The sequence below is a fragment of the Notothenia rossii genome (assembly GCF_949606895.1).
Source record: "Notothenia rossii genome assembly, chromosome: 9".
Classification (NCBI taxonomy): Eukaryota; Metazoa; Chordata; class Actinopteri; order Perciformes; family Nototheniidae; genus Notothenia; species Notothenia rossii.
In genome coordinates this window covers 65,827,082-65,852,805 of record NC_136907.1, presented here as the reverse complement: position 1 = coordinate 65,852,805, position 25,724 = coordinate 65,827,082, and the positions used below count along the sequence as shown (strand labels likewise).

The 25,724-nt window shown below is 41.7% G+C and overlaps 1 protein-coding gene across 1 annotated transcript in view; it reads right to left on the bottom strand.

The window, feature by feature from the left end:
* Positions 1 to 25,724, bottom strand: part of phlpp1 (PH domain and leucine rich repeat protein phosphatase 1) — a 45,751-nt gene that overhangs the window by 15,542 nt on the left and 4,485 nt on the right. The window contains exons 2-4 of the mRNA XM_079652488.1: positions 4,699 to 4,895; positions 3,641 to 3,766; positions 2,688 to 2,836 (exon numbers count right to left, since the gene is read on the bottom strand). Of these exons, the coding sequence (XP_079508614.1) occupies positions 2,688 to 2,836; positions 3,641 to 3,766; positions 4,699 to 4,895 (472 nt within the window). The remainder of the gene's footprint in view (positions 1 to 2,687; positions 2,837 to 3,640; positions 3,767 to 4,698; positions 4,896 to 25,724) is intronic.

Genomic DNA, 25,724 nt, shown 5'->3' with positions numbered 1-25,724 from the left:
GTGATGGAGAAAAAGGCAACCGAGCCGTCAGGGCTATTGATTAGGGTGGCCAAGTAATTCCAGCTGAGGGTGACTCCTACGGGGCAGTGGGTGGGGGGTGTGTGTGGGAAAATGTCATTCCACCATTTAATCAACCTCTGCAATCTGCTGAGTAATGCTCATACCCCATCCTCCGACTTTGCCTGTCTGTGTCGTGTTCTGTCATTCTGTCCTATCATGCTGTTGTTGTTGTTGTTGTTGGAGTTAGGAAAGGAGGAGTCACAATTTAAAGCGGCATTAGTTATTTTGTATCTGATTATTGGATCATTTGACTATAGGTTGTGCTTGTAGTTACGTCCAAATGATAATGTCAAAATATGCAGTTACGCTTTGCTTCTGGCAGGCCTTTTAGCATATTTTAGCTTATTGTTTTGGATTCACATCTCTCATATTCGACTATTACTAATTTAATATCTGAGCGTTTTTCTTTCTACCAGACAAAAACATTCCATACACTAGCTCACGGTATCAAATAGCTTAAAGACAAAGTTAGCTACTAGCTTGTAACCATCGGTATATTGGTTGTTGAAGTTACAGAGCTGAAAGGAGTGGATATTTGCATTCATCAGGTGGACAGAACCAAATAGAAGGCTAATGCTAATGCGGTGTACATTTGTATCTGTTCTTTGGGCAAATACAACTTTATCACATAACATCCCAATGTTGCGACAAACACAAATCTATAAATGCACATCTACAGCTGTACCAACACATATTTGTGATGAACTATTATCTGAATCAGCATTCCTCTCAGCTGTGCAGAGACTTTCAGCCTCCTTTAGTATTCCACTCACAACTCCACTATCATCAACCTCATTTATAACTGCTGCAACCATGAAAAAAAAACAACACATATTTCTCAGGAGCTGGCGAAAGAAACATAATGGGAAAAAGGGAAAGTGGATATTGGATTTATATTCATTCGGTGAGCAGAAGCACACGCTGAATGAATGCTAATGTTGCTCTGTGTTAGCTGAGTAGCCCAACAAGCAAACTAACCGTACACCATAAATCAACTTATTAATGTAAACCTTTTACTTGGCCGTTAATACTCCTATAAATATATTATCTTTCTGCCCAACTTTCCTCCCTCTCTTTTGCCTTCTCCCATTTACTGTTATGTCCTTCATGAATTGCTAAAATATCATACATATGTAAAGAAACAGGCCAAACGTTCAATCACATGCATGGAACGTCACATATATCCCCTCGGTGAGTGGTGTGACCTCTGTCTGACAGAGGGACTCACGGTGTGGAGGCAGTCCCATGCCAGAGGGGAGAGTTCATATCCCAGACTACTGATTATGCATTTGCATCTGATTGGCAAATCACCCACCAGCTAGTATTTGGCCAGAGAGAAAGGGCGAGGGAGAGGCATGCGGCAGGTTCACACATTCCATTCCTCTTGGAAAAATACAAAGCACTATGACCCCATGTTAGATGTCAGAGAAAGCCAGTGTTTATACTGCAACAAAAACAGGCTCTCACATAACGTCCACACCAAAACACAGAGCATTATTGTTCCTGACTTCAGCTCTTTTGACTTAAATCTCTCAGGGGCAAAGCAAGTACTTAAATAACTCTGCTGTATGTTTTTGTCAAAACGCCTCTATTTTTAGCTTACTATTCATCTCTTTCTCATTACTGACCTCCTTTTCTGTCATGCTGGGTCAAATACGGATGAGCCTACTTCGGTTTGGCAAAGATAAATGGTTGTTATCTCCATTGACCATCAGGGGAGCTGTGCTTCACTTACCCCGATTTTAAAAAGCAGATTTTTCCTTTGCATCATCATCTTTTTAATGCCAGTCTTTATGACCTCCTTCTCTTTCACAATACTCTCAGAAAGGCAGACAAGTAAGCCAGATAATGCACACAGCCGTACACACAGACACCAATTCCATTCAGTGCAGTCATCTTAAGTAAGAACCAAATGCCATACTGTATCAGGACTTTGTATGCACTGACCCCAAATCTGTAGCCTGCAGCCACTTTCTGTTGCATACAAGCAAGCGACTCTCTCTCCCTCTCACATATACACTCCATTCTGCAAACATTGCTAACACATACCCAAGCATCAGAATCACACAATTCACCCACTTGAATGATACAAATCATCTGGCAATAATCTTCAGAAAGAAAGGCAAGCACATATGTACACACACACACACACACCTTGGCTGTGGGCTTTAATCTGGAACCATGATAAGCATGCAGCAGATGGTGCCCACAGAGAGAGAGAGTGAGGGAGACCACACACATTAAAAGCCTCCCTACGGAGTCATCTAGCCTTCTGGGCTCTGGGCTCGTTTGGCCTTGCCTGGTCAAGCACAGCCCTGGCTAGCCTTTTCTGGTCACCGCGTGCCAATGGCCCGAGTCCAAGAATACTTAGGTTAAAGTATAAAGACGGCTAAACCAGACAGCCATGACCTGTTGTGTCCAATGAGAACTCATTGTTTTCAGTCTGCTGTTGACAAATGATGCAAAGCTTTGATAAAACTTCTCATGTCTCATCTTGCAAACGCCAGCCTCTCCAAACAACCCTAAACGCTGCCCTCTCCTCTCTTATCTTCCACCTCTTCCTGCTACTGCCCCCTCTTTAGTTTACCCACAGGTGTGTTTACTGTACTTTTATGATGGCATTGTACCTCTGCAGCTGCTGCAGCCGCTGGTCTGCCGGCAGGAAGTTGTGTTTGAGGTTGAGGTGGGTTAGGTCGTGGCTGTAGAAGAGGTTGGGAGGAAGCTGCTCCAGGCTGCAGCAGGACAGATCTACGGAGTTAATCCTCTGGGACACCATCTGTATGGGCGGGGGGGAAGCGAGAGGTAACAGAGTGAATGAGAAATGTGCAGTTAAACAGGATTATCACGACCACAAGACTTAACTGGTTTACTGTGTATGTGTGTGGGCTGCTGCTAAGTGGGCAAATGTCATTCAATGGCCAATCTTTTTAGGATTAGGGATTCAGAAGAAGTAGAGGGAAAGTCTAAGAGGTTAGTGACCTGACATCATCCTGTAATCTAGTAAACTGCAGGTGCGTAGAGCAGTTAGCCTACGATTTGTTAGTCAAATTTGTTGGGATAACACAAGCTAATCAAAAAGGAAATGAAGGCGCCACCTGATCTTAAAAAGAGAAAATCTACACCCTGTGAATTTGAGCTTGTCAGAAAGGAGTTCGCTGGAGGCTCAGCAGTTGTCACTCAGGCACGTGTTGCTTCTATCCAGCCTCTATTCTGAGAGGCCCGCTGGGTGCTGGTGACATGCATGTTCATATTTAGAGAAGAGCTTTTTTGGCTGTGGCCTACTTGAGTTGAAATAAAAGAAAGAAGAGAGAGACATGAGTGTTGTTAATATGTGTGAGTGCACTTAGAGACACTTGCTTTTACTACCGATCGGACAGAAATGTGCAGCTCTTTGAATCTCACTCAGCTCATACAGGCAGTGCAATGTGGTGGGTGCCATATTTTCATACTTTTGCTCTTGCAGTCAGGCATGTTCTGATATACAATGCAGCTGACCCGTAAGCAGCGCCTGAGAGCACATGCTGATATTTTCCTGTTTTCCCCCCTTATAACTCTCATGCACATCCTTCTCACACAGTACCTTGGCAGCGTGTCTGTGCCAGCGCAGGTGCTCCGTGAAGCTGTCAAAGCTGACGTAGTAGGTTTGACTCTGAGGCCCTGCCGAGCTGAAGGCCAAACAGTGATTGTGCTTCTTCACCTCTTCCACCTGTCCACAGAACACACACAGGAGTGACATTACAGTCTGAAATCTGACATCTCCGACCCCATATGAATACAGAACGATGCGATTAAGTTTAGAGTCACACAGTAAAATAAATCAGAGAGGAAATGCTGACGCATGGATGCCTTAATAGATTAATTCTTATTTGAAAACAGCTTCTGTTGGAGGACATAAGATGCTTAATGTCTGCAAGGTAAACATGCAGTCAAGCAGAAGCACACATGACAATATAATGCATAAGGCATGGGTGATCATTTTATATATAGAGTATGTGCGTGATATAAGCACAAATACATCTGTGTGAAATTGTTTTTAGACACGCAGAGTCTCACTCAAGCACATGGATTCTGTGAATAAATGGATCACGAGTTACTGTGTTTGAATACTGGCACACATACAAACTATTTCACCATACATGCAGCGGCAGGTGAATGGGCGAATACTAGACTAGAGGTTACGTGCTGTGTGTGAAATGTTTAAAAACTGGGTGTGGCAGAGTGTCCTTTGTGTAAGGCGGGCCTAATTGTGTGGCTTGGAGATAAACAGATCCATAAAGCTTTAAACAGATAAGGTCATTTTTAGGGAGGAACTTTCAAAAAGGTAGAGAGGAATAAGGATACTTGAATGCCATAGTGATCTATTACACTGAACCTTATGGCATTCAGACTCCAGATTAGAATTACACAAACACATCCTTGTAAAATACTGAAACATTTTGACTTTGTAGAAACTCTTTGGAGCGTTAATGTATGTCAAGGACAAAAAGTTGGAATTTAATCAGGTCACTATCTTGTGATATGACATTATGAGTTTATGACCCAAAACATGATTACATTACATCATTGTAAAAAACCATGGGGACAAAAAAACACTATGTGATGCCAGTTGTGCACCGTTGTGGTGTGATGAAGACATACTTTTCCTCCAATGAGCGGCAGGATGTGCATCTTCCCCGTCTGGCTCTCCTTGACGGAGGACACGATGAGGCAGGTGCCACAGAGGATGACCTGCCGTCTGGTCCAGCGGTTGACCGGCAGCTGGAGCTTCCCTTTGCGAACGTTGTATGTCCCTGACAGCTGCACACGCTCCGAGTTCTCAATGCTCGAGGGCTTCCCTAGAACAAAGAAAAATGTATAAGAGTTAGCACTGTAGACTAACATGTGTCAGTACATTGTTTTGTTCAAGGTAAATAATGAGCCTACCACTAGTTAATAAAAGTTTACTGCTTATTTTGCCAGGCCAGGCTGAGACTTAGACACAATGGCGCTTGGAGCTTAATGATAATATCAGCAGGGTAAAAAAACAATGACCTGCCGATGTTTAGCAGGTATAATGTTTATCATGCTAACATTTGGGTAATATTACTCAACGTAAAGTATAGGAATGTCATCTGTTTTAAAAAGGTACTGCATTGGACAAATTACACTTTTGAGCTATACACAGTTTCCAATCAATCTAATAGTTGTTGTATTGTATTGGTTTTATATTACAAGGCACAATACAAGTAATGCGGTAGCTAGCCCCTAAATAAAGCAACCAAATGACAAACAATGCTGGGTTGACATAAGATCTAAATACATTCAGCGCAACTGCTCCAAATGTCCTACTTTGCATTTGGACTGAAATATTCTCGATTTGAATTCAGCGTAGCTCTACATTAATATACTTAAATTCCACAGCAGCAGGTGCACCTCTTTAAATGATTATTTTACAATTACTGAGCTTCCTTTATTCAGTTTTACCCATCTGTCGGCCTTCTTCCTAACCTGTTCTCTCGCTTCACCACCAGCCGGCCAATCCTGACAGTCAGGCTGCTTATCAGGCGTTATGTCAGCAAGGCTGTGTTATGGTTCTGTCCAAACATCCACCTGCTTTCTGTCTACCTCCACCTCCGCAAAAAACGTCCCTGGGCTGTTATGGGCAGTCCTCTCCCCCCCCCCGCCATTTATTTTTCTATCCGGCTGCCTGACTTTCGGGTTTCTCAATTCTATCAAATGTTTTATGTTCGTCTACCTGCAGCATGTTTCACCTCAAAGTGTTGCCCAATTCAGCCAAGAGATTCATGCCGTGGTTTACCAAGTTAGTTATCTTTTCCAAGCGACAGATGGAATAGAAAATGTCTTACATACTGTTGCCTTCTGTAAAGTAGCTGCATCCATCCTGCACCGACTCTTTCACACGTTTCACATCACCAAACACATGAACTGAACTGACGCAAGGGGGTTGTGGAGGTGAATAAGAGGAAGGAAGAAAGAGTAAGAAGGGTACAGCAAGTGTGAACCTCTCTTGGCTTTTCAATAATTTAGGTCTTTCACATGCCGGCGGTGAAAGGCTAGCGCAGTAGAGTAGGCTACTTCACGCTGCTCCCATCCAACACACTCAGCAGAGTTAAATAACATCCTGACCTTCAATAACATATACAGCACACAGCTATATTTCAAATCCATCGCAGCTTCTGAGTCCTGACCTTTGCTCTTGGCTACAAGCTAATCTTGTGTTCACAGCAGAATCATTTGCCTAGCTTGCACAAGGATATTTGCTTTTAATTAAATGCTGAGTGTGTAACATAACACTGTTGTTCAATGTTGATCAGGGGTCATGTTTGATGTGTGCCGTATTTATATGCGTAAATAGCGGGACTGTAATACTTAACTACAGAGGAGCACAAGCCTCAGAAAAAACGTTCAACGTGCAGCCGCCTTACTACTTACTGGCTACTACTAATCTTCTGAGGAGAAGTGTGAGAATGCATCGCTGCCAGAAGATTACACAAAGTCACACATGTCACATAATACTGCAATCTAGCATTAACAATCCCTGTGGATTGGCCAGAAACATTGGTTAAAAGGAACAAAGGTACAAATAAATGTGTGCTTTAACTGCTATAACATAAGTGGATGGTTCTAGGGGAAAATACATCTTCTTTGGGAAGGACTTTTTATAGAACTATTTAAAAGGCAGTGATCATTTAAATATGGCCCTATTATAGTAAATGCAGTTCTGCCTGGCACAAAGCTGTGAAGCTATCTATAATAACCTGTATATTACAATGTAAGTAGCATAACCTGTTTTTAATCATTTCTCTCTGTGCTCTGGCCGTCTGCCTTGGCTTTACAGCAGTAAAAGAAAAGCTGACAATCCTTATCTACAGAAAAATATGGATAAATATGTTTAAATGAGCGATGAGGATATGAAAGACATCTGTATTTTTTCCAATGTCTTTGTTTTGTATACTGTATTTAAAGATACATCAGCAAAACACAGCTGAAATTCCATTTAGCATTATATTGTAAGCTAAATTCACCCAAATATGAATATAATACAATAATATCTATTTGAAATATCCTACATTTGAAATCAAAAGGATAAAGTAAATTCCTGCCACTCGATTCCTTCCCAATTTGTCCAAGCTTCCCCCCTAAATATAAGAGGTGTCCATTCTCATTTTCACCTTCAAATCAGTGGTTTAGATAAGTGAGTTAAACTGGGGACTGAACTGTCCCTGAAGAGGTGTCATGGGGAGGGGAAAGATAAGAAAACAAAGATTAAGAAGGAAGCTAGGTATCATTTTCGAAAGAAAGAGTTCTAACAACATGTGTCTAAAAAAACATGACAGACTATATATAATAATTAATACATTGTTTTTATTACGAGGCAATTTAACTTTGCTTGAATAATAAGACTTGTATTTAATAGGTTATTGAATTGAGTACATGAACTGCGTAGAACTATATCTTATTTAAACCTAAATTAGAATGATCAGAGCATAATAGGTACATCCGAATCGGACCAAGAGCTATTGTCCACCAAATTCCCTTCAAATCCATGTACCACCTTGCTAACAGACAGACAAACTGACGGGTTTGTCTGAGCAGACTGGTTACCCCCTTACAACTTCACTGGCTGGCAGAGGTAGCCAGCAGGCCCATCATTGTTGGATTGAGCTTGGGAAGGGGGTATGTGTTGCATTATACAAATTATTCACAAGCTTTTAGCCTCAATATGTCACATGGGCAAATTCCTACTATTTTTAGGCCTTTTGTTGGAACGTGCGCTCTCCCACACTAGCATATGCACACCCACACTACTCCCCTTCCCACTCTTCCCCTCAATGACATTCACACACGCACTAACACAGTGACAGTGATTAACCATCTCCATATGTGCATCCATATAACATCCCCCCCGAAATGTTGATGGACCGATATCAGCAAGATATATTGTAGCGATATAAAAATACAGACAGGATAAGTGGGATGCTTTTGTGATTCTCCTATGCGGATGATGCCGTTTACAACCGTATCAAACAGACGTGGGATGACTGGATGGAGGAAAACTTCTCCAGTCTGGCCATGGGAATGCACAGTGGAGGAAGCAGGGAGATGGGTGTGACGCCCACCGTGAGCATCCTGTTTACAGGGGTGCGCCAGAGTGAGGCAGGATCTCTCCGTAACCCTCCAGCAGAAGGAAGGAAATCATAAGAGACAGTTACTTTATTACAAATGTATGAACCATAGGCCGCCTACACTAGAATATTCTGAGCAGGGATGATCTTAGTCACCATGGTCATCCCATAATCTACGGGGGAAGCATGACTTTTACAATAATAGACCGGCCCTTCAAGGTGGGTGTGTGCAGAAGTCGTTCTATTCCTAGACATACTGTATGTGCGTGCAGGAGTACACTACAGTGTTGTGTGTGTGTGTGTGTGTGTGTGTGTGTGTGTGTGTGTGTGTGTGTGTGTGTGTGTGTGTGTGTGTGTGTGTGTGTGTGTGTGTGTGTGTGTGTGTGTGTGTGTGTGTGTGTGTGTGTGTGTGTGTGTGTGTGTGCTGGAGATGGCTTCCTTCCTTTTTCCTTCCAAGCTCAGGAACAGAGTGTTTCCCCTCCACACTAGGCTTGAATACCCATGTGTGCGCACCCCTACTGCTACAACACACACACACACACACACAATCAGGCTGCGGTCACTCTCAGATAAAACCTCAACCTAATCCAAGATATTAAAGCTTTTAAACTCTGTAAAAGGTTTCTTCACACAAGTATATATTATAATACGGAAACATCCTTCGCTTGAATACACTTGACTTCCACGGTGTGTATTATGAATCAATTCACTTTATCTTACGATACAGTATAATCCACTCAGTGACAATACAGCTATCCAGGGAGTCCTTGCGATGTATATTAAAAACAAACAACAGTAAAAGCAACTTGTAACTGAGAATACTGGCCTATGTGAAAATCATGGTGCTATAATACTGAAATAGACTCTTGATGCGTTCAATCCGAATGCAGAACATCCAGAAAAAGACATTGTGTTGCCTTTAAACATACAATCTTATAACCTTAGAGCAAGTGTTGTATAGCAAGTGTGTCTTTTTATTGTGTAATCTTTGCAAAAGTCAATCAGATTCACATAAAAGTAGAGATATCCCGATCCGATCACGTGATTTTCAAAAGATCGGAATCGGGAGAAAAAATTCGGGGATCTGGATTTTTTTTTGTTTTTTTTTTTAATACGTTTTTTTAAATTTTGTATTCAATGTTACAAAACAAAAATGACCATGTTCAAGTCTTAAATTCATCCTGAGGCCTTAGTTTTGGTTTCAAATTACAGAACATCATGTATGTGTTGCTTCTTTGGGGCTTGTTTTCATAGACCTGGTTGCTTATTTCTCTCAAATCTGGCAACAGAGTGGGCAGGGCGCAGTGTCTAATTGTAGCAGTAAGCTAACGAGTACTGATAAGCTTTATTTTGTTTTGATCCAATGCTGCACAACTGAACTGATCCAATGCTGCTGTGAAAAAAAGAAGCTATATCCATGTTGGAGAGAAATAACCTTAAGGGACAACTTGAATGTTTTTTTTTCTTTTTTTTCTGTTAATGCATTGCATAAAGATCGGATCGGGAAAAATCGGTATCGGCAAATTGTCAAAATCAAATGATCGGAATCGGATCGGGAGCAAAAAAAGGTGATCGGGACATCCCTACATAAAAGGAAACAACTCTTCAGTATTATGAGCTCTTGTTTCCAAGACCAGGCTATAAAGCTCCCTCCAGCTGTTATCCATCATTGTTGCTGGTGATCAGTACCAGGCCAACCTCTCTCCATCCATCTCCCAATTTAACAGATCGCTATTCTCTTCTGGCCTTTCTCTGTTATAACAAGGACACATCCCTGGTTAATCATTCTGCCCTGCTAAATGCAACCTGACATCGGCACACCTCTACTACAGGACTGGGCATGCCGTACCGCAGGGCGTCGATGACCCACATAAATCACAGCGGAGCACGAGCATGCGTAGAAACACACTTTCTTATTCTATAGGCAGTGACAGATGTTATGTACCGGATGGAAAGACTCTAGGACTTATAAATGCTTCTATATTGGGCTCTTATATCTACACGATCAGCTATTTTTCCTCCCAACCTCAGGATCTCATTCGAGAATTAGCATTGGGACGCATTTGTAAGAACTTGATAGGAGACTTTCTATCAGACAAACATCAACAAATAATGCTTCGTGTTGGAGCTATTATCAAATAAAAAGCAAACTACGGTTGAGGACAATTAGTTAAGAAGGGATATAGAAAGCTGTTACTCTGCAACACAAATAGCTACACTGTCCTTCTGTTACAAAAAACACACACACACACAATGTCCACAAAATGTTGACTAAAATTGTGTTTGCAGGAAAGGGAAGAAAGAAGAATTTCTATATCTGAGCTATCTATATGTCTCTAGGCCAAAAGCGCTGCACTCTTTTTTCTCCATCTCTGCCCCCACTCTCTCTCATTCTCTGTGGATGACTTGCGCCGATTACTCAGATCCGAAGTGACAGGCCGCGCTAAGCCCACTGTCCGCTCAGACAGCAGTTGACGAGTCTTGCTGGAAGGTGGCAAATGCCGTTGTGGGTGATAGACTGTGCCCTACATCTGTCTGCACATTACACTCTACTACCTCTCTGCAGTTTTCACAACAATGAACATGAACTGTGAATGTGCACACACTAAATAGAGAAAACCTTAATGCCCAATGTCCACTGCATGAGTCAGCTCCAATCAACCCAACACATTTTGGAACCAGGTGCTTCAATACATTTTAGTATCAACTACAGATAGCACCATGTCAATGTGGCAGAATTGTAAGGAAAACCCCAAACAAGAAATGTCTGTTTATAAACACATACAACATTGTGATCGCTATTTACCGTAGCTTGGCTTTTTAAACATTGCACCTCTGTACAGAATGTCATGGTCCTGATGATTCTCATTCTCTCTAACTAATCAATGGTTAGCTGTGTTTTACTATGCCAATCTTCTCAGCGACCAAGTTGATACCAAAGAAAGAACCAGGTGTCACGTACTATCCACAACTTTTGCCAAAGGATTGAAATCCAAAAGAGTAATGGTTCCATTGAACTTTAATCAGGGCGAGCCTTGCCGTACCATGCAGTGGAAATGTGGCTTCAGTGGTGCTTCTTAAATCGTTAAAACCTCCTCTTTAAAAGTTCCCAGATGTTGTCACACAAATGGGTCCATGGTGGAAAAGGGGCTTCCTCCTCTGGGACTCGGAAGGTGTTGATGTGTGAAATGTGTCAAGCTGTCCCTTGCGTGAAAATTATAAAAAATATGTGTTTGCATGGGAAATAGATGGGATGTCACGCATTATCACCGTGTGGCCAACTGTCAATCGGGGTGCTCTGACTTTGAACCGTGACCAACATTTCTCGTGATCAGTTTCTGACTTTTGCAAAGACCCAGATGAAGTATCTTGTTGAATGCTCTAAAAATGTTGACTGCCAAGGAGGCTCAGAGTCAGACTGTTGCCAACTGGAGCTGAAACGATAAGATCTACACTTTGACTTCAAAGCACAGCAGTCAACAGTGAAACCATGATAAAGAACTGTTAACTCTGCAGTATCAGCGCCATGCGCCGTTGATTAGCTAGATGAGCATTTCATCAATCATCCATGTTGCAATTGCTTTGAATTTCTCTTTAGTTAATCAAAAAAACAGACATATGTATGTAGATTTTAAATTATCTGGAGAGAACTTAAACAATATCTATCAATAATTCAGGATAAGGGCTGCCTTGTGTTTGTGGATTTGTTTTCTTTTGGTTCTCCAGAGTGCTGGAAAGTGCTTTCAATCCCTCTAGGAAAAGCTGAGTGGCGCTTTGTCTATTGTAAGACACTGCACATCTTTTAGCTTAAACAGCTCAGTCGAGGTGATGTTTCTTCTTCTTCTCTTCAGCCTCTGTCTGCACTACTCTCGGATGGTGATGTAGCATTAAGAATCAGGGCCAGAGACACTGAGGGAAGGGGGAGGGGGGGCTCAGGGTAAGTATGTTGACCATGAGATGTCCCTCCAGCCCTGGAAAGAGGATGGAGTGGATAATTAATAGTTTGATGGATGCCCTCAAATTCTGATACCTCATGTCGTCAGGAAGGACACAAGAAGACAGAAACACACCCACACACAACCACACACACACACACACACACACACTGTACAAACCCTCTTCACTCAGTCCAGTGAAACATCCTGGATCCAAATGAGGTCCCAGCCTGCAATATCTTCTACATCAAACCATTATTACCCTTTGCCCCTGGGGAGAAGAGAGCTAAGCAGCCATTTGCTATTAAAGGCAATGTACTTCTCTAGTTATCAGGTCAAGGCAATACCATCCACAGCCTTTAGAGGCACTGTGTGAATGTGTTATAGCAGAGGGATGACCTAAAGGAGGATTTGTAGTGTGTTAAAGGTCCCATGTCATGCTTTTCCGGTTATTACCCGTCCCCTTGTGTGTTATATAGCTTTGTGTGCATGTACACGGTCTGCAGAGTCACAAACCCTCAAAGTACACCCTGTAGAGAGTAAAACTCTAACACAGAAAATACCTGTCTATGCTGCCCCAGAACGCCTCGTTGGAGATTTTTATTTTTCCATTTCTTTCTTCCTGAGTATGGTGACGTGACCATACCCAGGTCCAAATGGACTAATGCTTGGAGCTCCTCACACACACACACACTTACTCAGCCTTATCTTTTCTCAGCCGCGGCTCCGTAGATCTCCACTCACAGATCCGTGGTGTCTCGCAGACCCCACGCAGCAACCAGGAAACGACACCAGTAATCAAGCTCACACTGTCCGCCCCTCGAGCGGAGCAGCGAGCCCCGCCAGCTCGGCACCCAGACCCCACGCAGCATTCTCATCTGTTTGTCATTACTGGTGTCATTTTTTGGTTGCTATCAAATGCCATTGTAACACATAAACACACATCAGAGCACAGTGCGCTCATAGGGAAGGGGGGGGGGGCTCCAACAAGGCGTGCAGGACAGAGAGTGAATACACATACTATACAGAGATGCTGTATGAGAAAAACAATGTGAGTTTGGAACATTGAACAATGTAAATCTATTTTAGTAGACCTCAACAATGGAATTATGATCAGTAGAAATTGCCATGCTATGGGACCTTTAAGTAATGCTAAGTTATCTTTAACTAGAATTTGACCTACTTGCACACTGCGTTGTTCTCCATTGTTTTCTCTATCATGACTTCATACACAGGGCATTTCCTATCTTCTCATAGCAGGTCATGTTACCTAATGCAAATCTGTGTTTATGGGCTGCAGCAGAAACGGATGCAAATTATGTGTAAATAATATGCAATCATAACTCATGCACCCGACAGCTGGAACGAGGAGCTACAATGAGAAAGGCCTCGCAAGAGGTTGATAAATCATATTGTGCAGCTATGACATTTTAAATAAATGACTCTTATACCCTTAAGTAAAAATAAATAACCGCATTTCCATCAGCTGCACCGTCCTTCACACCACCAGCTGCACTGTGAACGTTTTTCATCTTGTTAATTCAATCAATATCCACTAAAAATAGACCCAGATGCAGCAGACAGAGATAATTGTGTTCGAGATGCTTAGGACCACAGGTGTAGGCATTAATATTTGAAAAGAAAGAGATTTCCCCCAGTGATTCCCTCTGTCAGTGGTGGTTGGATACTGACGTAGATGTGTGCTTCCTCTCTAAACCCCCCCTCTTCCCAGCTGTACTCCTGGAGCTGTTATGTAATGATGGGTTACGAAACCTACATAGGAAAACACGAGCCCCCTGATCAGCTAGCACAGAGCACACACACACACACACACACACACTCGCATACACACAAACACATAAGAGGTTTCACCGCCTTGTTTGTGGGTAAGCGAATGACTGTCGTCGTCGTCATCGTAGTGGACTAAAGTGTCCGTGTATTTGCTCATGCATACAATGTGCTTATATGTACTACACATTAAATGAATGCATGGGTGTATGAGGCTGTAAAAGTGTTCAGAGCTCCGAAATAAATGATTTAGTATGGTTGTGGTGGGTGAGCGTGTAAAATACATTAACAAAGAACATAACGAGAATAATAAGGGTACATATTGCATGTTGCAGTAGAAGTGTTAAAACTTGGAGCTATGCTGGTGTAGAAAGAACCATGTAAAGAGAAAGGAATAACGGAGATGGCTAAGATGGAGCGGAGTAAAAATAGAAAGGAATATAAAAACACGGACAAACAGGGAAAAATAAATTGGCTACAGGCATATCCTGTCACATTCGGCAGAAAATGTCAGGAGAGTTAAGAGCTGAAGGCGAGGTTAGCTATTCTCACTCAGTATTAAGGCTGCCACAAACCAGGCAACCACACACTACATCCACATCCTCCTATGCTCACACAATTACATTTTTATATTTGTATTAGCTTGCATGAACATTATTAGGATAGACACAGTTAAACTGGGTCATCTAGTTCTTGCCACTTATCCTTATCCTTTATGATAATATATATGTGTGTGTGTACAACTCGACAAGTACAATAGATCAAAGGTCAACCAAGAACGCAGTCAGAAAACTATAATGGGTGATTTCTGACAGTTTTAGTATTATGGTCTGGTCTTTTGAAAAATAATTGACGTGTTGGTTAAAAATAATAGCTTCAGTGATTTATGAACAAAGCAGTTCTTCAATATATTTTAAATGGAAATGGGATTTCTTCGCTGTTAATAGTTATCAGCATTGAGTAACACAGACCAACCACAACTAAAATCTTGAAACTGAACTGAAATAATTATAACTTGAGAATATTTGTGCCTCTCAGACAGTTTTTTTCTCCGTCAGACTATTTTTTAGCGATCATCCCTCTATTCGCAAATCTCAGAAAATAACTAGTAAAATATCCCAACTGATAGAAATCAAGGCTAAAAATACCAAGAAAAGACTGAAAATATGCCCAAATTATTCTTTAAAAAGCAAAGACCCATACCTATAGTGGCAGATTGCTTTAGAAAAAAGTGTTTCTTTATCAGCAAACATTTAACAAGAAATATGTGTCCTTTATTTAACCAGGTAAACGCATCATTGAGATTAAAACCTGGCCAAGAAGGCAGCATGAACAATGTTACAACAAATGAACACAAAACACAGGCAGACGAAAACAGCGGTCGAAAGAAGAAGGTCTTATTACTGAGGACATAAACAAGTAAGATGTCTGACAATACCTTGCATCACACAGTGCCAGGAAAATGATGATAATGCTTATCGTTTTTTTCTAAGGTTAACTACAGAGAAAATGCTTTGATGTCTCTCTCACTTCCAGCGAGCGCCTAATATCTTTCCAGCAAAAGGTCAAATGTATTCTCTGTCAAACCCTTCAAGTGTTTATGTAACGCTGTTCCATGTAGAGTGAGTTCAAGTGCATGACAAACGTGTTCATCAGTGTGGAAGAGGATGGCTATTCCATGTTGGGAAATAATGAATAACCGGCGGGTCATGAATGCGTGAGAAACAAATGGAAGGCTTTGGTTTCACACACAAAATACAGCAAGCCTCCACACGTGTGAACCGAGTTTCTGTTGTGTGATAGTAAACTGGCAAGAGAGTCAGGGAGCATTGTGTAATGTGCTTCTTCATTACAGGCTCACACACACACACAGGTTATGACCGCAAAGGTTTTAAATGTGTGTGCATATCTTAATGTTTCAGAGAGCAAGACGGAACAGAAATTGCGTTTTTCCAACTTATCATCCTCTATTACCCATTCCCTACGGTATATTACGTCAGTCTTCAATATCTCCCACTGTCAGCCACACTGATTCTTTTCTCCCTACTTGGTTGGTTTTATGTGGCAGTTGTTTAAGGGAATCACCACGTCTAGCCAAGCTTACAGATGACCTGACCTCTCTCTCGCCTTACATCTTTTAAAGCATTTTAAGATATATCACTACAGGGCTCATCGTGCTTCACTTTTCTTATGTAGGTGCTGCCTGTATTCGATCATGTTCTCTGACCTTCTCAAAGGGGAAGAGAAGTGAAAAGAGAACTTCAAAAAAAGGACACATCATATAGTACATTATTATTAGAGTCATATTCGGCCCTCCTCTTTGTTCACTGCTTCCTCCCTAGCCTCCAGAATGGCACACCCTTCCCCTAGCTCCACCCACAGACCTCCACATGCCAGCGGTCCCTGCAGTGGGTCCTCAGCACAGCCTGTGCCATCACGCTGAAGGATATGCTGTTGACAGATACGGGTCACTGCAGTCACAGGCACAGGGTGGCACACACTCATGAATGATGCAGCACTCAACATAGCTCCCTCACTAACACATGAGAACACATAATCAGGCCTGATCATGCACAACGACAAAAAAGGCGGGCCGCAACTTGTGGTGACGAAGCAATTAAAGCAAAGCCCATAAGCCAGTAGAGAAGACAACATGGTGATATATTATATACCTGGAGGTGCTTTTAAACAAGGTATGAACAGGGAAATACATCCCCGCTAATGGCTCCATTATACTGAGCCTGACTCATACTTGTTTTCAAGGATCAATAGGCGCTTTCACACCGCAGTACTTTTCCCACAAAGGTTCATCAGAACTTAGTTCATGAGAACTCTTTAGTTCTCATGAACTAAGTACAGATTGCGTTCACACCGGAATAAGTCCCTGAGGCAAATGAAGCCGCTGACGTCACTTCTTCTTCTTCTTCTTCTTCTTCTGCTTTGGGTTTACTGGCAGGCCGCAAACAACTTCACGAATACTGAAGTCCCCGGCCATAAGTTAGTCTCTCTGCGTTTGTGCGCTGGGCTAATGCTAATGCTAATCATGCTATTGCAAGGATAATAAAATGGCGGCTTCACAAAACTTTTTGGGAGTTTTAGGGGGCGTGGTTTGCATTCCGCCAGGCCAATCAGACATAGGAACCTTTTTCTCCAATGAAAGGGAAAAGGGGGTAAAAAAGGTTCACATTAACTCATTTTAGTTCCGGCTCTTTTTGGTGTGAACGCGACATTTCGGAACTATATCGGAACTAAAGTGGGAAAAGTACTGCGGTGTGAACGCGCCTAATGCAACTCAGATTTAGTTGCTTCACAATTTATTGATAACCTGCTTTCTAAATGGACAGAAAATAAGTAGAGCTTAATGTGAATGTATTTATGAAATAAGTGATCTGGTATTCTATTTCTATAAAGATTGTGCGGGGAATTTGCCTTTACAACAGCAAAGGTTAGGAAAGGGGGAGAAAACAAGGAAAACATAACCAACATAAGCCTGTTGACATCACAAGCTCAGAGTTTTGAAAAATGTATTTTAATAACCAAAGAAGACCTTCTTAAACGGTAGAACTACTTCATGTGACAAATTGTTCTGGAAATTGGTGGAGTGTCTTTTGAAGCACTACCTGATCAGACCAAATTAAAGACATCACCTTGGGTCTGGGATATGTTGATTGGCATTTTGCAGTATTTTCTCAAACACACATTATCTCATAATTCAGGACACTGGTTGCTCATCAGCAGCGTAACTGTGTCACTACAGCCTCCGCATTCTGCCACTCAGCAGCTACTAATGGCCTGTATACAGCAGCAGCCTGTCTCTGCAGCACTCTACACGGCCTTGAGAAAGAGCGCAACGCCTTATACTGTATGGGGCTTAAAAAGAGAGCGATCAAGAGAAGGAGCGAGGTATTGTCGTGTCAAGCACCAGTACAATAACCCCCTTCCAGAGACAGAGGTTTAGACTTACCCACCTAGCATTCAACCCCCCTTGGAAGTGCATCAGGGGAGGGTGAAATGTGAGAGCCAGGGATGAAGGGAGAGGAGCGATAAAGGAGCAGGCTGACAACACCTCCCTCTGATACCGAGGCTAAAGAGGCGAGATGAGAACGGTAATTGGTAAGCCAGTGAAGGTTTGCGAAAAAAGGTTAGAGCTGAATGTGTTGAAGTGTGCATAGGCGAGTACACAGTTTATGTGTGTGTGTCAGTGATTAATTTGCTTGCGTGGGAGTCCCGGCCTGTTTGTCGCCCTGGGTTTCCCTGTTCACTTGTACCGCTGCATTAATAATGCCTGTCGCTGATAGTAAAAAAAACTGGGACATTTCACATTCACTGCCCTACTCCATCACTTTGTCTCTCCTGGTCATTCTCAGCGGTCATTTTAACAAGATCATTGTCATGGTTTAACATAAGAGAGGGAAGAGTCTCAACATTGGTATGGCTGAAAACTTATTTTCAAAGTCATCAGAATCAAGTACGCTATTAAAGTTTAACTGGCCGGAAAGTAAAAATCATTAACTGAATTACCTTCTGTATTTCAGCAAGTCCCTCCAGCAATACTAATCTTGCTTAAATTTCGTTATGCAAGTTATTTAATTAAATAATTGATTATTATTTTTGACCTTTCACAAATTGGGCGTTAATGAAGACTTTTCCACAACTTCACAATCCTAGCCTGAGGCCAGCATCGATGTCCGTTATAGAAGGAGGAATATTTAATAAGGTCGAAAAAAGGGAAGAACTGAGAGAAGATAGTCAAGAAGATAATCGGGTGAATTGTGTTGTTGCGGCACCGGCTAAGAAGTGAGGACATTCGCCGAAAACTGTGGAATGATAAATGATGAGAAGCAGCAGGGTCAGATTTTTAAAGGTCAAAGGTTTATGTCCCTTCATGACACATTGTAATTTGTCACATGTGTCAAATCTTGTTATGTGTAGAAATTACAATAATTTCCAATACTACATTTTGACTTATTCACATAGTGACACATAGCTGATAATGCAAGTAGAGTTATAAGAGATACAGGAGATTGTGTCTAGAAAATATTGCATGTAAACCTTTGTTTTTCCCTGTGAACAGATGTAACTTTATGTACTGCGTTGAGCATGTGCTACCAATCAACGAGTAGACAGATTCCTGAGTAAAGAAAAGCAGATTTGAGTAGGCGGCAGCAACATTGTGGGACTAATAAAGGTATTCTGAACATTTTCATAGAATCTGTACCAGAATAGCAGTGGAGAGAGCAAGAGACAGGGTGAATATCAGAGCAGTGTACTGTACTATAATACCATCAGGAGTGTGTTTATGATTGGATGGATGACTGCTGGGTGGAACAACAACTGCAACCCGCTTGAGTCTCCTGTCTGAACTTGTTTTGCTCATAAACAAGGGTAGGAAGGTGAAGTATTTGTACCCTTTGATATCCCAAACAATCCAAAGCAGTTTTTTTTTTGTTGCTGTAAACTGCTGGGAAGATATGCCCTGAGTTTAATTAGGTGGCCCAATTGAACTTAACATCAACTTTGTAACAATGCATGCTTTTTGTAGCAGGTTGCCAACCAATTCAGCCCAGCTGATTCCAGTGTCTCATGCGTCGTAATGCATTGAGCATGATCACAGTAAACTGTCTATATGACTAGTGTGTGACAATGACATCATGTGTAACACTGAATGGAATTATTCCCAACTAATCCACAATGAAAGGCAATCAAACCGCTTCCACTTTAAACGTTTTCCCTGAGGGTAGACCACAGACACACAGATAAGCACATTGTTGTTATGGTTTGTACTTAACCTCTAATGCCATTCATTATCAGAGGCTATGAAGGACCCTCGCAGCTTAGCTAAATCTGGCAACGGGCCACTGGGAGGTTGCAGCATCCTAGTTGTTCTGCTACACTTCATATTAAAGGCTGCCATGTATGGCATGCCTTTGATGGTGAAAGTAATAAGGAGCTTCATAGGAAGAGCACAAGCAATAATAAAAGGCAAACAGTCACTGTTATTATTTCAAGTCCAGCTATTCTCCCATTCCAGTAAGTATTAAAAATGCATATGGGCAGCAGTTGCCTCTGGGTAATCGGGGAAGAAGCTGTCCACGAAGACAGCAGCTAGAGTCAGTTGTTCCTTAATCCCACTGAAGGACAGGCTGCAAAGTAATCAGACCCCAGATCTGTGGTTAAAGCCACAGCTATCAGGCCAGTTCAGAGCCGAGAGGAATGGGGGAGAGACTGAGAGGAAGGCTTTCACACAAGCAGAGTACAGGGGGAGAAAGAGAGCAAGAATTAAAGGGCCATTCTCTCCAGATGATGCACAGGGACAGGACAAATGAATGAATGAATGAGATTGTGATGTTGTCGCACATTCCCCTGGTCCCACGTGTTCACTTTTTCTTTCTTCTCTTTCTCCTCCCTCCCTTCTTTCCTTTCCTTTTGTTTTGTTTAAAATGTAACAAGGTCTGGAACAGTGGAGGGCTGAAGCGGGTATCCGGGGTGTTTTGGCTCAGCTTCATGTCACATGCAGGGGCCATGTGAACACAGTGGCACTGAGAGAGAGGGAGGGGGGGCAGTGAGAGAGGGAGAGGGCTAGTGTGAAATAAAAAAGAACTAAAGAGGGGAAGTCTTTAACCACAGCGACTGGGAAGCAGTGCGAACTAGAAAAGAACTGGGTGGTTGCCGAGTGAGAGTTAATAAAAACAACTGTATTTATGAGAGAAGCACACCGCAAATTAAACAAGAACTATAAAGAGATTAAGACAAGCTAAAAGAATAAGCATGTGCGAGAGAAAACAAAATAAAATTCAAGGAAGCATATTGGTAGAGAGAGGGAGAAAGCACTTCCTGGTGCAGCAGGTGACAGCTCCAGGGTCTGGGTGATTATCTAACTGCAGCGCTAACAGCAAAAGACAGACAAGTTGCAACGTTAATGATTGAGAGTAGCGGCTCATGCAGCGATGTCTCTCTTGGTCTCTCTGGACTTTAAATTGGACGTATTATACCTACCAATTTATTAGGTATATCAGTGTAAAATGTAGGCAAGCCATTATAATAAATGAATACTGTGTTTACAAAGCTTATAATGTTATTTTCTGTTTGTGTTATACTTACATATAATGTTGAGGTAGTTGTCAGGTAGAGGTAGAGAAATACTGTGGTTTAAACTTAACTATAATTATCTGACAGCTGGCATTATTTGTTATTTTTTTAAGAGCTTACATATGATCAGCTTTTAGTAAATGATACATTGTAGTAAGTATACTAGCCAACACACTATATTAGGTAGTGAAAATTAGCTAGTAATAGGATTTCTTTGGCCACTGTTTTCTAGTTACACATCCAGGAGATATGGAGCAACATTAGTATTCATTTGGAGCCATGTCTCTGGACACCTGATGAATGTCCAATAGAAGAACAGAATTCCAATATTCACTTTTATTTTTGCTCTGTTTCCATTCCTGAGGGAAATATCTGCCTTGTTGGCCTCTGACGCTCAACTATGTTCACTTTGTCTGTCTGCCGTTTGGTGCTGAGCAGGAAAGGTACAGTGGGTTTTTAAAGTATATTTGCAGAATGCCCTCTACGTCCAAAAGCAGTGAAAGTGACGTTGACTCGGCAAGCAACACAAGTAGCTCAAGATGCGTTGCAAAACACCATATAGCTTGAGGGAACTACTGGAATTAAAAAGAAAAACTAATTATTACAGCAGCTTTACAGTAAGTATATTCTGATGATAGTACATGATCTTAATACTTCTTCAAACGTTTAATACAGACTCATTTGTAACACAAAGATGCTAAACTGATGCATTTTTTTTATCTACAGTACATCTATAGGGTTGAGTCAGAGTCCAACTGTTTGCTTTCAATGCCAGTTGACAATAAGGAAGTATCATTATTGTGCTTCAGCAATTTTGTAGAGAGATGAACTTTAAACTAGGTCATTTCATATCAACGGCTCTGCCTCTTTCTATTGGAGCAGAGTCCATAGAAACAAGCTGAGCTACACCCAAAACACACTTTATCTATAGCAGTGTACAGATTTGGGGACAGCGTGGTAACACAAAACAAAACAATTGACTAAACACTCCATCTACTTAGCCTTATTTTCTGCAGTGCAGTCTCTATAAAAACAAAATCTCAAATAAAACAGCTGCCCCAAAACTGATTATTGTGTAACACTAAATGTAACAAATAACCTGGAGACTCTGGCTCTGTAAAAACAAATTAGTGTAAGCACCACTGGAGTGGTGGTATTTAAAAACCTCCCATCCAGGAATTGACACAGTTCTGTCCTGTACACTAGCAGTCAAGCAGGCTGTGTGTTCAGTAATCGGAATTTTTTTTGGGCCTCTTTAATGCTGAGAGTTGCAGATGTTGTCTGGCATTAGGCTGTGCTGCCGCTGATCAAAGCTGCAGAGAGTGAGCCCCTGCTGGCCTGCCTCTAATCCCCCCCCCTGCATGTGGTCAGAGCAGGGACTGGTGCTCAACGCGGGGACAGTGGGCCCACTCCATGACCCCACAGAAGAGGGAACCCTTTCTCTGCCGTTGCTCTTGAACTAAAGCAACCCTCCAAGGTTCCTGGGTAGCATTTGGCAAGGGCCTTTTGACAGACTGCTGCGAGGCCTGTCTGCTCACATAAGGAAGCCCGCTGCCCTTTCATAACCCCTTTTCCCAATTCCCTATCTCAGAATGTGCCAGTAAGCAGACAGGAGTGGCACATCAGCATGACACTGTTCAACCTGGATTAAGCTGCTTACCACAAAGCAATGAGAATTTAAATTGCATACCTCTCCGTTTCTTTTTTACTTATTTCCACAGGGGTAACGAGGGTGCACCAAAGCATGCACATTCACACAGAGGAGACATTAGGAAGAGTGCTAGACCGGTAGAAATAAGAGCCAATTATGAGGGTGACCAGTAATTCTTGGAGTGAAAAGCAATAAGCTAGGGAGAGATAAAGAGATATGGGAAGATAAATGGAAGCTGTCAGATGGTGTGAGGGAGGAGGAGATGTGAGGATAGATAGCAGGAGGAGAGGGAGGGAGGGGGATCAATCATGAGAGAAATTGAGAGGGAGGAAGATTCGACGCGAGAGGAGAGGAAGGTGGGAGGATGTCGGCCAAGAAGGCAATCTATATTAGACAGCAAACAGTTCCCCAGGCTTTAACTGCTACAAGCTGACACACCATCCTCTCCATGTCTGCCTCAGTAGACACACGTGTGAATCCTCAGAGACACACATCCACAGACGTATGACCACCACATTTTATACAGGACCACGTCTATAAGGGGAAGCAAGGTAAGAGATATGAAAAACTTAAAACTACTCTTTACTCGCTCTACGGATATTAGTGTAGATCAGTGGTTCCCAACCTTTTATCCCAAGAGCCCGCCCAAATGACTCATGTTGGTAGTTGCGCCCCCCATCCCCCACACACAAGGGCGGGGGCACAACAGCGGCAATTCAAGTTTAAAAGTGTCAACAAATGCTACTACTACTGTCACTGTGAATGTGAAGTATTTTGTTAAAGGAGGATGAAAGCGTAATTAAGGAGCACTATTGGAGTGACTTTGATGGTTATCGGACTCAGGATTCATTCATTTGGATTCCCGCTGAATTAAGAAATGAAAGGACGGCGCAAGTGAAAACAATTCACAAAGGGATTAAACTGTTTAAAACACATGCTCAAAGTAAGCCGGATTTTGCCGATGTGTTTATGTGGATTCAAAAGTCGTAAATAATCAACAAAATGGAGGAGACCGATCTGATCGGAGCAACTGTGACAAATAATCCAACTGAAACCAGCATGGACAATGATTATGTTTTAAAAATGAGCTTATCCAGAAAAGCCCGGTTTGGACACTTTACGGGCAGAAGAAACATTTCTATTGAAGAAAGAATTATACATTTCTGTCTTTTTATGCCTTTAATAGCTACTAACTTGAATTGTTATTCAAATGAATTAATCAATTATTTGTTATATTGGATTGTAATGTAGAGACAAGGCTTTTAGTGACAATTGTGTATTGTTTTACAATTATATGTAAAAAAAAATTAAAGAAAAAAAAAAAAAAGTCTAAATATGATATTTGACCTCAAATCATCTGAGGCCTGGGGTTTCCCCCAGGCTGGGAACCACTGGTGTAGATAATGCAAAAGCCACCGACAAACGCATATTGGGTTTGAGATCTGGAACATGTGAAATCTGATTAGACAATGACATAATGACTCAGCATAGGCCATGTAGAAAGATCATTAGCTCTCAGGCGAGGACATGGATGTGAGAAAAGATGAGGCCTCCCTTCTCCAAAGTCCTCCAAGAAGTGTTTGCATGTATGAAGAGGCTGTCGTTTTGGTCAAATAAGCAGAGTTTTAGAGATTCAAGAGACATTGACACTTTAATATTGCAATTCATAAATCACTGAGAATAGTCACACATCATTTAAACGGCTATATTCATTCAAACTAATCCAATGGCAGGGAACCCCATATTGTTATCAGGATAACCAGTGACCGATCATAAGAAGCAAACAACTAAACAATGACAAAATGCGCACAGACTGTTCTCCATCTGCCTCGAAAGAACGTTTTCATAGAGATGTGAGTGTGAGAGCAATCTGGCGTGATGACTGTATGAAGAAAGCATCGTGGCACAGACAAGACAAGAGTGAGTGGCTCTCTGCTTAAAAGCTGCCACAGCCTGCTGGAGAAAGTTTGGAGCGTCATTAAGCCGTTAAACCTGCCGAGTCCTTAAGTCATCACGTCACCTCCTCTGAGGGCTCGAGGAAAGAGTGGAAAGATACTGTCCTGAACTCAGATACCTTTAAGCTGTTAAAGTCACTGAAGTATTCTTTCGCTTCTTATAACCTAAACATCTCGTGTCGACATGGAACATCATATCACACTGAGATTGTTCTCTTGTTTATTGATTCTAATGTTGATTACATTTTTAATTCAGTCATAATTTAAAAGCAGGCGCACATTTAAATGATATTTTCCTTCAAAGTCTCAATGTACACACACTGTTTTGGCCAGCAAATTATTACATTTTTGGAAATAAGCAACTCAGTACAAGTGAGGCACTAAGCATGACAACACCATTTGTTTTAAGAAAACTTTACAACCTGTAAAAAAAAGAGGTAATAAAAAGGGTGTACTATATTCTATTTTGAGAAACTAAGAAACTATTTATATTTATACTACTCATGATCACATAACATTTGTGAAATTACAACTTTTACCAAATTATGAATGTGCCAAGCTGTAAGCGGGTATATTCACTTCACTTAAAGCCGAGTTATTATCTGCAACATTCCTTTAAATATCTCTACTTTTATTAGTTCTGCACAGACATTTTTTCCTGCTAAGTTCACCTGCAGGCCGATTCTGAAAACAACATGGGAAAATACCTGGGCGCAGAAAACTGATATCGAGGCTGACTTTGTGTCACAGAAGCTTGAGCTATAAATATGAGTGGAGCTGAGAAGGAATTAATACCTTTATAGTTTGCCAGTGTATGCCAGTGGTCCTTAATTACGCTTGTAAAAAAGGCATCATCTTAACAACACTCCAATTTTACATGGAACTGCTTTTAAAAGCATACATTTCAACTTTTACATGGTAAGTTGAACACTCACAAAAAGCAGTGGGTATGCTGGAGTGCCTGGATGAGAGAGTTTGTAAAGCTGAGTAGGCTAATCAATCTAAATTATTTAGTGCACTGCTTTGGTTTGGTAAAAACTCTAGGTCCTCCGCCTTGAGGGAACCCCTGTGCCAACGGTGTGTTAGGGTTCAGTGTGCCATTTCCTTTTTTCTTGCAAGT